Source organism: Sylvia atricapilla, chromosome 1, assembly GCF_009819655.1.
Source record: "Sylvia atricapilla isolate bSylAtr1 chromosome 1, bSylAtr1.pri, whole genome shotgun sequence".
In the NCBI taxonomy this organism is placed as follows: domain Eukaryota; kingdom Metazoa; phylum Chordata; class Aves; order Passeriformes; family Sylviidae; genus Sylvia; species Sylvia atricapilla.
The window spans coordinates 91,964,381-91,979,574 of record NC_089140.1 but is presented as its reverse complement, the minus strand read 5'-3'; the positions used below and the strand labels follow the sequence as shown (position 1 = coordinate 91,979,574).

General features: G+C 36.5%; 1 protein-coding gene across 1 annotated transcript in view; it reads right to left on the bottom strand.

The window, feature by feature from the left end:
- Positions 1–15,194, bottom strand: part of ERP44 (endoplasmic reticulum protein 44) — a 48,004-nt gene that overhangs the window by 21,318 nt on the left and 11,492 nt on the right. Inside the window, exons 2-4 of the mRNA XM_066327933.1 lie at positions 6,789–6,861; positions 4,977–5,016; positions 3,403–3,518 (exon numbers count right to left, since the gene is read on the bottom strand). Coding sequence (XP_066184030.1) covers positions 3,403–3,518; positions 4,977–5,016; positions 6,789–6,861 — 229 coding nt within the window. The remainder of the gene's footprint in view (positions 1–3,402; positions 3,519–4,976; positions 5,017–6,788; positions 6,862–15,194) is intronic.

The window sequence follows — 15,194 nt, the reverse complement described above, 5'->3', positions numbered from 1 at the left end:
ATTCACGACAGCCATGCCTGCTCTAAGCAGGGCCTCATCAGTAGGCATCCCAAAACGTTCTCTGACAGACTAATAAAATGGCTCTCCTGAGGAGTGCCATCAACAACCTCTCCAAATCACTTACACTTTTTATTTTATATAAAGATAACTCTCTTAGACTGATTTTTTCCCAAGCAAAGTGACAAGAATGCAATGAAATCCTCATGCTTGTTTAGAGTTTCATTTAGAGTTCCTTTATGAACTTCCAAATTTGTTATCATTGAGTTCTTTTGCTTCCCAAAAGCACAGTAGGAACACAATCTCATCTCTGCAGAGTAACATTAACAACATGAGCACACATTGCAGGAACAGCCAGAAAGAGAGAGCAGCAGCTCACAAAAGAGAGGGAAAATAACATTCCCATACACCTTTTGAATGGAAGAACAACAGTTCCCTAAACAGTCTGTCCAGCAAAGCACCTCGTTACATAACCTCAGTGAGAAACTGATTCATGTTTGTGGGCAAAAAGATCTGTTCAAACTAGCTACTATTTTTTATTTAACTCAGAAACCAAAGGAAATCATGGTGCAGTAGACTCAACCCCCCAATATATATACTTCAATTTACAAGAATTCTATATCACAGCTCCTAATGTTGAATTTAGAGAAACTGTCCAAAATATAAATTCTTTCTCAGAGAAACACAAGTTCTAGATGGTAATGTTCACTCACAGAGAACAGAAACACAGGAAATCTATTGTACCAAGTGAGTTTCCAACACTGCTGCTTAACACAAATTATTAAAAACACCCTGAAACACAAGCAAGGGAAAAAAACACCCAACCCCTGCCAAAAAACCTCAAACTGCGAAACAAACACTTCCTAATAATGTCTATGCAGTAAGATCTTCTGTAATTTTATATGGAAGATCACTTTTACTGGGTATTATACTTAGATGAGAGGTGTCTAATATTTAAAATAGGTGAATTACTAAACTGAGCATACCAAAACAATCAAAGATTTTAGCAAGACACAATGCAAAAGAACTCAAACATTTTTAAGTTATAAAAGGATGTGATCTTGGAAAAGCAAAGAGTGCCTGCTTCAACTCCCTGCTTCAGCTTTACCTTTAATGCACGTTACATACCAGCTTAAACACAGCCTGGTGATTTTGCCTACACATTTCAGGTAGGCAAATTATTATATTATTATAAATTATTATATTATCTTCCCCAATATTATAAACTAGTACAAAATATAACACATACAGAGGCTTAGTGTTAATATGTATATTTCATCACATAAGGGACTACCATTTTCCAGAAAAACATCTTTATATTGGCTATAAGAGCAGACAGAATGCTGGTTTTGTCATTAGACATCAGAGATTTGGCAGTACATTAATAATTCTCTTTAATTTGCTTTACGCTCAGAAGCTGGTGTGAGCTGTTGGGCCCTGCAGTGTGCTTCAATAATAGTGCATTAAATAGAAAGTATCTATGCCTGAGTGACCATTCTGAAAGCTGTTTTTGAGTGGCCAGAAATTAGCTATTTGGATTCCCTACAGAGTCTTGGCCTCAAAAAGAACCAGATCATTTGTAATGCAAATAAACACCAACTCTAGAACACCATTCTAATAGCAAATTAATAGGGGTATGAAATCTACAGGCATAATAAACCACCAAAATATTGACATAAAACCTTTAGTGTTGCTAAAATATGTAAACATAAAAATATAAAGCTTGTGTACAAAAATCCCAGACCACTAACAACCTTGACACCAGCATTCAGCAAAATACTGCAGCAGGACCAACACTGATAATATAGTAATATCTGCTTTCTTACTAAAAAGCTGCTATTGCACACGTTAAAATACCTAAAACTTTAGGACATGCCAAATAACTGTGTGCCATGAAATGTACCATTGTTTAAAACCCAGCAAATAAGTACTAGAAACTAGGAATGACATACATAACTCTGTTATTTCCATTCAAAAAGGCAACGTAAATTGCCTGTCATTAAAGGATTTTATTTTTAATTCTCACATTTTACATCTTCTGCAACAGCAGTCATGCTCATCTACTTAAATTAAGGACAAAAATAGCAAATACAGAGAACTAATGCAGATATAAAAACAAACTCATTGCTGCCTCCTACTAGTTAGCCCACTACAAGCACTCCCAGGAGAAAGACTACAACCTCTTCTGTAGCATCTCCTCCTCTGAGCTCTCTGTAACAAGCACCAATTACCTTAATTCAAAGAGCGTATGAGAGGATTAAGCAACAAACTTTTAAAGTGTTTCAAACACTCCGTGGGGGGCAGAAAAATGTTTCCTTAACTATAACTGCTAAGAGGAGAACATCTCATAGCTAAACACTGGGCATCCAGCAGCCCAGCCCAGCCTCTCTTGAGTTATTCAAGCAACTGAAGCTACATCAACCAAGGAGAGGACTTCAGCAGTTAATTGAAACCTTAACAATAAAACCCAATAACATAGGCTGATTTTACCGTGGTCTTTAGTGAGAACTTTATAGAAAGTTTTGTTGTCCTTTCTTGACATGAAAAGATGAACCAATTTCCAGTGATGCTTGTTCTTACAAATTAACAGTTTTCTAAAGTCCAGTATAATCTGTATTGATTAAACTGGATTTCTGCTGTTAATACTCTTTGGGAATCACAAGCCACTGTAAAGAAATTATTCCTAGAAATGCTGTTCTCCAAGAAGCATAAAACAACACAGCTGATCCAACAGTGTAATGAAAATCCTGGTACTACCCATTTGCTTTTCAATGTGCAGCAGATGTTCCTCACATTTTACTTATTAAGGGATTTAAAAGGAACTTTAGGGATTAGTACCAGCATAAAATAAGATTTTGCATATCATTTTCATGTATGTCTGGGCATAGGGAAAACCCAGCTCAAATAGGCAACTGTTTGCTGGCATGTGTAACAACAGCACAGCAAAGCTCTGATCCCTGCCTGGCTGTGTGAAAGGAAACTTACACCACCATGACTCCAAAGTGGAAGGAAGATCTGATCAGAACATATTCCTCATGCTAACAGTGGTAGGTTACCCCTTCCTCTCCTTGGTTGTGTAGACCTGCATCATTTGTTGCACTAGTGCTCCTCTGACACCTCAGTGAGCCAATTCAATTTATAATCATGGCCCTATTTTCCTCATTAAATGAGATAGGCTGAACTGATAAAAAAGAAGGATGTTGATGGATGCAATGAGAAAGAAACATTGGAATTTGCCCTGACAAATTTGGAAGAAGAGGTTTCCTGACATAATAAAAGCAACCCGGAGCTAAATGATGAGCCAGCTACAGCTACACTTTGCATGGTTATTTAGCATATTTTTCAATACAATTCCTAACTTGGTAGCAGGACAGCACAGAAAAACCTAAATCACGATTTACTTACAATGCTGATCACAGTCTACTCTAGCAAACACCACTTGATTCTTATCTGGATATTCTTCTTTGATTACATTAGAAGCTTCCTCAAAAATAGGATGCAGCATTTGGCTGAAGCGGCACCTGTAAACAGAACACAAAATCGTGACTTCAAAATGCCCCTTTGAAATATTTCAATTGATGACTACTGGAACATTTTAATCTTTGAAGGAAAAAAAAAATAGAAAGAAAAGCCATTGGAAAAATCACATCTACCTGTAATCATCTCAGTAACTGACTGGATAAAAATCAGTTCAAAAGCAACTTAAATAAATCAGGTGCAGGAAAAAAAAAGTAATTCTGAAAGAATACATAGTTGAAGATATATGCTCCCCTGCTTTATCTCCCTAAGAAACATCATTAATCAATTATAAGCCTTTAGGAAATATATTCTGTTCAGAAAGTATCTTGTTAATTTTTTTCTACCTAAATTACCCTATGGAAAGTGATTTTAAAAATGAAGTAAAAGAAGTTCCTTAGATTGTTGAGACTGAAATATCCACTTTCAATAAACACCTTCAAGAAATATCATAGGGAATTTTTTATGGGTCAACAATACAAGCTGTAAGTATTACATATTATATTATTGCTCAGGTTTGGCAGAATTTGAGCAGACTGCTTTTACAGCAGTAAGACCAAAGAGAATCCTAAGGGTCCCTTCTTCCAGTAATGTCAGATTTTGAAGCAAATTCTCTCTTTTTGCCCACCAAAAAGGTGTCAGAATTGTGAAGATGCTTCAGTAGCTTTAGGGAGTTTAGGGTAACAGTTGTGCAGAAGCACATTACTAATATGTCAATAAAATTATTTTATATTCTGTCCTTCCAAACATATGGCAGATTTTTAAATTAGAGATGCATAATGGCACTGTAGAAATTGTGAGAATGAGACTTCAAGGAGTAGCCTTGCAATTAACCAGTCTGCACTGAAACCCACCTTAAACTTAACAGTGACAGCCTGAGGATGCAGTTAGATCTGCAACAGCAAACATGTAAGTGAAGAGCAAGTCTTGCTCTCAAAATGCCAAGAGAGCTGAAGTCCACCATCTGAAAAATCTGACTCTGGGCAGCCCAGCTGTATGCTACATATTTATGTGGCATATATATGTTACCATGTATATGCTACAGTGGCTTCTTGTCCCTATTTCTTCTCCACCCTTAAAACAGAGAACTTCCATGACCAAAACTGATCTGCTCTCACTCAAAAGTTACATCAGACATTTTTAAGATTAAAAAGGATGTGGTCTCAGAAAAAAAAGTCAGGTTACATCACAGACTGGCAGTGTGCCATGTTGAGGGGTTATTGCTCTATGCCTAAAAGTAATCATCATAATGAAGGTTGTACTGTTTTAAAACTATAGCCCATTATAAAGTGAACCAAGCAAGCATAGACAGAAGGAAAAGCAATTGGGACATAAACCCAGGAAAGAACTGGTTTAAGAGCAACAGACTACTGTATTTTCAATTAGAAAACTATAGCCAAACATGACAGTTTTCAAGACACGTAAGCTTAAACATTAAAAAAAAACCAACTTGAATAACTTACCAATCAGCATAAAAATTAACTAAAGCAACATCTGCATTGTCTGAGAAGAAAGAAAAAGAAAAAGCCCAATGTCACATTGTGAGGCAAACTTCTCAGTTCTTTTATCTGAGATTATAAAAGTATGCGCAAAAAAACCTACAAAAGCAAATATTTCTAGATAATTCAGCGTAGAGCTTAGTCTGATTGCTAGAAAACTGCTGAAATATATCTATATTATCTGAAATATAATCTATAACAAATGGGAAAGAAAAGAAGGAGGCCTTCAGTCAAGTGTTCTATTGACTTCATTGATATATAAGACAGAAAAAAAATGTAAATACTTAAGGCATTAAGACACACAAGAAGTAATTAAATGACACATGCAGTAAAAATTATTTCTGGATTTAAAATAAAGGCACTCACATCCAGAAATTGAATTCTAGTGGCTCTTAAGCACTAGCTCTATTATTCATAAGTGTTAAAAACCAGCTAAAAGTTGATATCCCAATCCTACTACTGGGGGTAGAAGACTGATAAACAGGCAGCTTGTCTGTGCAACTTGCTCTGGTTTGTCCTTACTTGTCTTATTTAACCTGGATACTATGGCAAAAGGTGGCAAAGAAATTTTCAGTCTCCAAAAATAGAAAAATTATAAGAAACACTAAAAAAGTGCAGTACTACAGGAATATATATAGAGATAACAAAATAATGTTCTCATGCACTCTTCTTCACATATTTGAAAAAAAAAAATCAAAAAAGGATAAATCTCCTGCCCAAAAATAAAGTATGATCTTTACAGAATATAATAACCAACTATGCTTTAAATTGATTTTTAGTAGTAGTACTGGCCTAGACACTGAAAAAAATTAAATACATACTCAAACTACAGGATAGCTTTCTAAAACAGAAATGTTGACAAAGCAGAAAACTGACAAAGTTACATGTGAAGATAAGGATGCTGAAAGCCTGGAAAAGACAACATGCTGAATAAAGACAGCTCTTGAATAGGCCAGAGCACACCACAGTTTGATTACAATTATGGCATTAAGATTTTCATTATCAGCAAGGGATCCAAGTGGTGAACAGGTAAATAACAAGCACTGAAAAGTTCAGGGTTACCTCCAACACAAGGTATTTCTTGAAAGTAATGGGATGAATTTTAAAAGCACTTAGCATATGTTCCCTTTTGTGAATTACTCTGTATAAAATAATTTTATATTTTCCACTGTACAAAAGATATTTACAAACAGCTCTCATATCACAAAGAAATCCCATAACATAAGGCAGATTCAAGTCCAGACCTCAATAAAGGCCTGGATATATTTGAAAACAATATAATAACTTTTTCCTGCAAAGATAACCAGATACAGGCAAGTTGCATACTTCTCAGAGGGAAAGGTTTCAGACAAGAAACCCATATCTGTTTAATTTAAATACTTCCATAATATGAGCCACCAGAATCAGGACAGTGCTTAACTTGAGGAAAGGTAGAGCTGAACAAGCAACATACTTAAGGCCCATTACCATGGGTTTCACTTGCTGCTATTTTTGGGGGGAACTTTAGAAATGCCCCTCTAGACTGGTTTTTGTTATGTAATCAAGCATTCCCTTCTGCAAACAAGATACAAGTTATTTTCTTAAGACACTTCAAATTCTCATTGCAATACATTAGTTCAGACAGCTAATTTTGACCACAGGCATTTAATATTTCTAAGCTGATTGCAATTCATATATTCAAAGCTAGGGTATGAATATTCATTTAATATCACTGCAATATTCACACAGATAAGTAACTGCAGACATACAAAGAAAAAAATTATTCGAAGTACTCACTTAAAATGTCATCTATATTTCCACTATCTAGACTTGTTATTTCACTTCTTGCTGGATTAAAAAGCCAAGACACCTAAAAAGAGAAAGCAAACCAGTAAGGTATGTTTCAGCAGTTAAGTAGTAACTTATGTGTAATTTTAAGTCTTGCAGTTCAAAAACTGGAGAAGAATAGTAAAAGAACTGTAATTCGGTCAATGCATTTCAGATGACAGCAGTACTACAAATACACAAATAAACTACAGATATAACATACTTCCACATTTAAAGCAAAATTAATTATTTTAATACAATTCTCTATTATGTAGCCAGAAATGCTACAGGTAAATTTTCCACCTTTAAGAGTAACTTATATTCATAACTTCACTCTGAAGAAAGAAATGAAACCCCATTTCAGAAACCTCACACAGCTCAGAAGTGTGTGGGCACAGAGGTTTTACCCAGAGCCAAGTAATTCCTTCTGTCACTTACAGGACTTGTCTGGCTAAAAGTTTCTCATTAAGTAAAGCCGCAATTGCCTGCATTTTTATTGCTCTTTTAGGATGCAATTTCAATATATCTAACTCAACTAGCCACAGTATTTTATCTCCTTCAGTATTCCCACTTGACACTGCTTCAGTCCCAGCATGCAATAGACTGTATCAGGCTATAAAAAACAAGACACCACATCAGCCAAACCATTCAATTACAAAGCAACGTTTACATTACTCTTAATGCAACTCCCATAGCAATTGCACAGTTTTGTGGGTGGATACACTCGTTTTCAGTGCAACTGGCCCAGATCTTTTTTCTAAAATGCAGTGGAAGAAATACGAGGTAAAGTTGTATCCCAGGTGAGAGAGGCATCAGTGAATTATAATTTATTTTTGCTCTGAGAGAGACAAGTGTGCAAATTTTTGAGTAGGATAATATAGATTCTTGTGAGGGACATGAATGTTTCCACCCTGAGCAAGCAAGTCACAAAGTGATCACTTCTCTAAGCACAGTCAGGGCTTGGATCAGATGCTCTGCTGTGATGCCTTCACATTTCCAATTGATGTATGGTTCCTTAGCTGACAAAGCTAACAGGAAAGGAAAAGGAAGGTTTTTGGAAGAGAACTGACAGGAATGCACAGGTCAAGGAGTTGGGCAGAGACCAGAGATTCACAGAGACACTCTGCACTGAGATGCAGCAGCACACGACATACATGGTATCGATGTTCTCAGAGACTTATTGAATTCTTGAGGTGCAAAGAAAATCTGCCTGTGGCTCAAGAGGCATCAAGGAAAAACACAGCTAAAAGCACAAAGACCATCCAAATAAAACCACAGAGAGCAACTGCATAGCAGAAACCAGTGACACATGGTTCTCTGCATTTACGGAAGAGCCTTAGACCTATCATGAACCTATAGTAGGATCATGACTACAAAGAACAAGCCTCCAGGATATACCTGCCTTTGACACTGTTTACAATTTATCAAAAAACTCATTTAATGTCACACACCAAATTTCCTAACTTTGATTGCAAGTGCATATGAAATATTTCATTGTAAAAAAATTGCCAAACTGGATCCCTGCTTACCTTAAGATCAGCTTAAAAAATGGTGGGAAACTTCTACCATGAGACACTGTGAACAGCTCTAAAACTATCACTGTAAATTGCACACAGATGAGATGTGCAGCAATTATTTTCAATTCTTTCTGATTTGTGGATCACTAATGTGGCTCACTAATCACTTCCCAGGGAAGATACTGAACCTTTCACATTTCCCATATGGAGGCCCTTGGGTAGCACATAACTCTATCTTACATTGCAGGCTGAAAACACCCCAGCTGTTGGAATACAAAATATGTACCAGTGTTTTTCTTCTGGTAGTTGAACAAGATACCATTCTTAAATGCAAATCTAAGATTTGTGGTGCAGTTTGCACAGTGTTCCTGTGGCACTTCAACTGCCTGAGACAAGTGTCTGAACTGTGGCTCAAAGATGACTGTAGAGAAACAAACCTAATGGTTGAACTGTGAGGCCCAGAGATTAAACACGCAGTGTAACAACACAATCTGCCAAAAAAATTATCTGATTAAGCAAGCAATGCGATGCACAAGTTCCAGCAGGCCAGTGTTCAGGTAGTTCCTCTGAAGATTCTGGCATTGCTGACTACTGAGCAGCAAGAAGGTAGGACTCTGCTGCTGGAGTGAGAAGCTTCCTGTATGGGCCTGGATCCACACTGGCCAGATCATCCCCAGAGAAGGAGCAGCTGATGGCAACCATTAGTGCAGACACCTCCCCATCACCTGTTGGGTGGTGCATGGGATGACGGCTTCCATGGTGATGCTGGGGGGAGGTTCTGGTAGTAGAAGCTATGTTTGTAGTGAGTCAGGGTCAAGTCAGCACAGACTGCTTTGTTGCAAATGTCAGGTTTGACCTAACATGTGTACATTTGAGGCAGTAGCTACAATTAACAATAACAGTTGGAATATTGCTCTAGACAATAATGGATAGGGTATTTCAACAATCATTTTTTTGGCCATCACCTGATCCTACTGCAGGTGACTTTGCAAATTCAGTGTTCTACCCTGCAAGGCCTCAAGAACCTCTGATCACCGTGAAGATCAGAGTTACTTATCCTGCTTGTATTCTTGGATAGTTTGTTTTCAGAGAAAATCCACACAAGCCTCTAGAAAGCAGGAACTTTTCAGCTGCTGCACACAAGCTCTGCATCACCATTCCCACTTGAAAAGAATTTCCACAGTAGGTCTTGGTGTAACTACTTTCACAGCAGTTCATATTGTCTAAACAAACCTAATGGGTAAGATAACAATTTCTTAAACCCTCCTGGCTTTTTCAAGTATAACTTTGCAGCAGCAAGACAAATCTTATCTAATAGGATAAGTTACACACATATTGAACATAACATAGATAAGTGTGCTATTTGCAGTTGGGAAATACGCTCTGTTACTCAGCAGATATACTTCAATGATCAGGAACTGTAGTCATATTTGTAGATTGCCACAACACACTTAAAATACATTTCACTTGCAAAGCAAATATTTAACTGCGACATGAAAGCACACAACTTACTAACCAATGACATCCTCTTCTAGACTGTGCTATACGCAGAAAAAAGGAACTAAAACTATTACTTCTTTATAGCACAAATAAATTTTGTGATTGCTTCCTTAAGTCTTACTGTGGAAATGTGGTGGAAGCTGCACGTACTAAGACATTAACACCAAAACAAACATTCCAAAGATCTTCATGCATTGGAGATGAAAAACAAATTAACCATATACCCTATAGTCCCTTTATATTACAATAGTGGAAAAATAATGAGACTAAGAACACCTTTCCCCAAAAGTTGCTCAAAATCTGAGATAATTGAAATACTTTTTCCACTAGAAGTATGAAAATTTCTGTTTTGTCAAATATATTCATAATCACGTTCTCAAACATTTTACACTGACTAAATAGTTGTGGCTGCCAAACTTTTAATACTAAGTAGACAGACTCAGGGAAAAAAAGCATTCCTTGAAGAAATGTCAATAAATATGCAAGATCTACTCCAGCTGAAGCTTTCATTAAGGTATAATGCCTGTAAGGAAAAAAACACCTCCTTTTGACCCAGTAATCTTGCTGTCGCATGGGATGCAATAGGGTTTATGATATTACTAATATTAATACTTATCATGAAGGAATACAAATTTGTATTTAAATTTCTAAGAAGCTATACTGTTTTGAGAGTATTTTCTGACCTTTTTTGAGGCCTGTGCTTGACAGTCATGAGCAGAAAATAAGACATTTTTGAGGAAATAATTTCTGAATATCAGCTACACACTTTATAACAGGTATTTAACATAAGTTCTGAAAAACATACTGGCTAAGAAAAGTATTCAGAATTTTTCACTTTTACATTCCACTGGCTCATCAAGGACATATGGGTTATGGTTCATATTTGTAAAGGAAGTAAAAAAATTAATTTCAAATTGGCAGCATAAGACAGCTACAAGCTCACTGAAGAAAGCATTTTGAAAAAAATAATTCAAAAGGAAAATTGGTTACTTTAACACACCTGAAAATAACTCAGGTTTTGGCACTTACATTGGATAAAATTAAGAACTTTTTGTGTTTCTATTTTTTGAATATCCAAACTGAAAATCTGAAGGTAAAAAAAAAGTAGCTATGAAATAGAAAGATTTTTAAAAATAGAGTAGAATATGATATATTAAATACTTGAGTGAAGCTGCTCAAGTTAGATTAGGATGTTTATAATCTACTCACAATAATTGAACACTACAGAAAAATGACAAAACAAATGTAGACTGAAACCAGCAAATGCTGGAAGCTTTACACACTTTTAGAATAAATCACTGAGGGGAAAAAAATCAGGAACTGAACAATGTGTTCACAAAGATAAAATTTAGCCCATAAGGGGGGAGGAAAGAAGAGGAGATGACATACATTTTTACTCTTTTGGTCCTCAGAAATACTGTCAAATCAAGCAGAAACATCATTGCTCAGGTTCCTGGGAGCTTCTGAAGGTAACAATGGTCATGCTTTTACTGGGAAGTTTAATTAGTACAGAAATCTTTGTGTTTCTGATCAAGTTTTGGTCCTCTCTGGAAGCTAGGCAACAGCTTAGGGAGCCAGTACCAGTCACTTCTGAGGAGTAACTACTGAGATTTATTCTGATTTCCAATGAAAGACCTCAAAGCAGTGCTTGAAAGCTACTATCATCCTCCCAAACACGCCATGCAATGCCACACAAGTACCCTTACACAAAACAAAATGCCTGGACAAAACCTATTCAACTCATCATACCCAACACTGAACCTCTGCCAGGTTTCACACTTTCCCAAAGAGGAAATAAAAGCACCTTCTGCTGACAGTACCGCTGTTCAATTGCCATTCCACACATGCAATTAATAAAGCTTGCTCGTTATTCAAGAGATTTAGGTCAACCTCTTATGAACATTTTACCAGCACCAGTTAGTGTTGTTAGTTCTTTAATTGCTAACTCGAAAAGAGAGACAGACCTATAGGTTTAATGGTATTTCTTTTTCAGGTTTATTATACTTTACATGCCACTTTCTTGCAGATTTAACAGTGCATAACCTTAACATTGCAAGAAAAGGAAAAAATAATGTGGGTCTGTTGCATTCTAGTTCTTGGTGTCTTTTGTTTTTTAGTGCATAAAATGAAAGAGAGGTCCTCATTTCCAAAGCAAACTATCTGTAGAATACAGAAAATGTATTAATGGAGCATTATGATTTCTAATTAGTACTACACCTGCAAGGCAATCAACAAGAACAGCCTTCATTTTCACTTGCTAAACTTATCATTTACCTTTTCCTCCTGCTGGGAAATCCTAAAGGCACATAACTACACCACCTTTCTCCTCTAATACAAAATCGTTTTACATTTGGCAACCAGGTCTCTAGCCCACACCGAATCCAGACTGACATGTTGAAGTTACTACCTGAAGTCCAAGCCCCCTAGGACCCTGCTGCTGACTGTCAAGCCCAGAGTGCCTCTTTTTTTATGCATGCTGCTGATCTGCTGCTGCTCTCAGGTCTGCATTAAACTCCTGGACAACAGGAAGCAGACAGGTTTACAGCCTGCTGTAGGATAATACAAATTGAAAGCAATCCCAGAAGACAGCAATGCCAAATCTGGCAAGACATTGTAAGAGCCCCTGAATTTTGGCTTCAGAACCATCAATCAGGAACATCTTGCTGGCAGCATTCCTAGAATCCCCATAATGAACCACAAAGTGCAGAGCAGAGAGAGGTAACAGTAAATAGAGAATACTGAGGGAAAATAAAAAAAAGAACATTATTCACCCTCTTAGTGAGAGCAGTTAGTTGTCAACTCTTAGTTGTAACCACTTGATTCCAGAACTGTACCTAAACATTTTCATAACTTAGACTGACTGCTGCCATCCCTGATGAATATGCTGGGCTTTTATTGGTAATGTAAGCTGCTTTCATTATAAGACTGTGAGCCAAAGATCTATTAGTTCAAAACATTAAATAATGAGATAATGAGCCCTTCTCAATTATATTCAACTTTTCAAAGCAATTTTTAAATGGGTTACCAAAAAAATAATTTTCTTATAATTTTTCACTTAAGACCCACATCTTAAATTTAGTCAGGAAAATTTAAAATGCTCAAAAAAAGCTACTTAAAAGAGATTTAAAGACTGCAGTTACTAATGTTCAGGAGAACAAAGAAAAAATCTAACTAAACAGAGATATGGATAATATATAATTAAGTAAATTTCTAAGTAAAAATATATAAGTAAACTTACTTCTTCAGCCTTGATAGACAGTTCACTTTTATGCTGTTTTATCCACAGTGCTGTAACTGCACAGAGCTAAGTAGAGACTACCATATTAAAAAGAAGTCATGCAATTTTTTGTCCTCCAGATATCTTGTTGTCCACACCCATTGTAAGTGTGTGGAAGAAATATTTGGTGTAGGTGCATATCTTATTAATACTGAAAAATTTATTTTCAAATTAAAATACTGGAAACAGAAAAATTCACAGTTTATAACACTATCTTTGAAAATCCAAATTATATTGATTTGACATGCCAAATCAGGAAAAAGAACTGTCTCTAGGTTGCAATTCAAGTTGTAACCAAAAGTATCTATTCTATTACCATCCGTTAAAGCCAGGTGAAGCAGTGTTCTTTCTCTTTTCCATGATCCATCCTCTCTCCGGGGGATATCTTCTGTTAATGGGCCATTGAGTCTCACTACATCACTGATAAAATTACATCATCCCACTGTGAGATGCTCCACCCAGCAGGAGGAGCCAAACATTCCTACCTGCATATAATCTGAAATTCGGAGTACCACAAGAAGCCTTTTTCCACTGGATTCCCAGAGGAAGACCAGACCCATCCACACTAGCACTATACCCTTCTACAGGATCACTGCTTCAACAGAACTGCATGTGTCACTCCAGGAGGACTGCAGCCATCACTGCAGTCAAGTTGTATTCTGACTCTGTCAGTGTTTTTGTACTACTACATTTCATTTTTTAAAAAATATTTTTTCCTATTACATTGTAGCTCCTTTTTTTTTTTTTCTTTATGTATACATACTAGTAAAGAACTGTTACTCCTATTCTCATATATTTGTCTGAGAGACCCTTAATTTAAAAATTATAATATTTGGAGGATGGGGGTTTACATTTTCCATTCCAAGGAAGGCTCCTTCCTCCCTCAGCAGATGCCTGTCTTTCAAACCAAGACAAGAGCTCACAGCTAATGGTTCCTTAAACTGAACTTAAAACACAAACAAAGGAGTTGAAGGATTGTCCCATTTGACTGGGAATGGTTCACAGCTGCAGAGATCTCTCAATGGCCTGATACAACAGCACCAAGGATTTCCAGAAAAATGGATAAGTTAATCTCTCAACAATTTCTGAACTATCATTAGAAGACACAAGATGTTTATTCAAAACGTCCATTGAAGAGATGAGAATTAAACATTATTATCACAACATGCAATCCAATGCATTGCAATTTTTTCCACAAGCTATTAGCAGCAGAATCATGTACCCAAGCCCAATTTTAAACTTTAAGTCCCTGGGCACAAATGTATGGATCATGGTCTTTTATAGAAATATTTAAGCAAGGGCTCAAAAAAACGACATGAGGCATGTCTAAAAAAATGTCACAGAGATAAGACCTGTAATTTATTTCCAGCTGAATTATTTATAACTTTCAGTTTTTTCTCTTGGCCTTTGGAGAAAAGAGTAATCTCCAGTCAGGGTTATGATCCACTGGTTTCCTTGCCTTATACATCCACATAAAGAGAACACTGTCCATACACCTTCAAAATACGTAAACAGATGTCTGAACATCTGTATTAATTTGTGAATAATGTTCAGAGTGCTCCACATCTTCCCAACTAGCAATCTACCTTAAAGCTTCTTTCACAGATTTAAAGCTATGAATTCAGGAAACTATTCAGGAATTCCCCAGGAAACTACTAAAAACTCTGAATCATTAGATATTCTATTTACCAAGCTGCTTCTCTTACAGAAGCAGTTAGAATTCCCCTGAAAAAGAAAGGTCACATTCGTGCAGCTTTTTAGGAAAAAACACCTCATGTTCCAATAACTCTTTCTTTTCCATTTTGCCAACTGCTCTGATTATCTGGCAACAACACAAGGATATGCTTTTAAGAAGGAGCAACACACATAAAATACAAATGCAATCTCCAAAATGATTAGCACAAATTAAGCAGCTGTTGCTGTGTATGAAAGCCAGCACCCTCAAGGTCCTCAACTTATTAAAGCATGATCCAGCAGTATGAAATAAAGGGCAGCTCAGTCTCGTCAAGACTTTGGTAAGGCTGACAGAGGAGAATAGTTTGCTGTCCCTTTTCACCAAGTCAAGGAAAAAGGCCTTGTTCT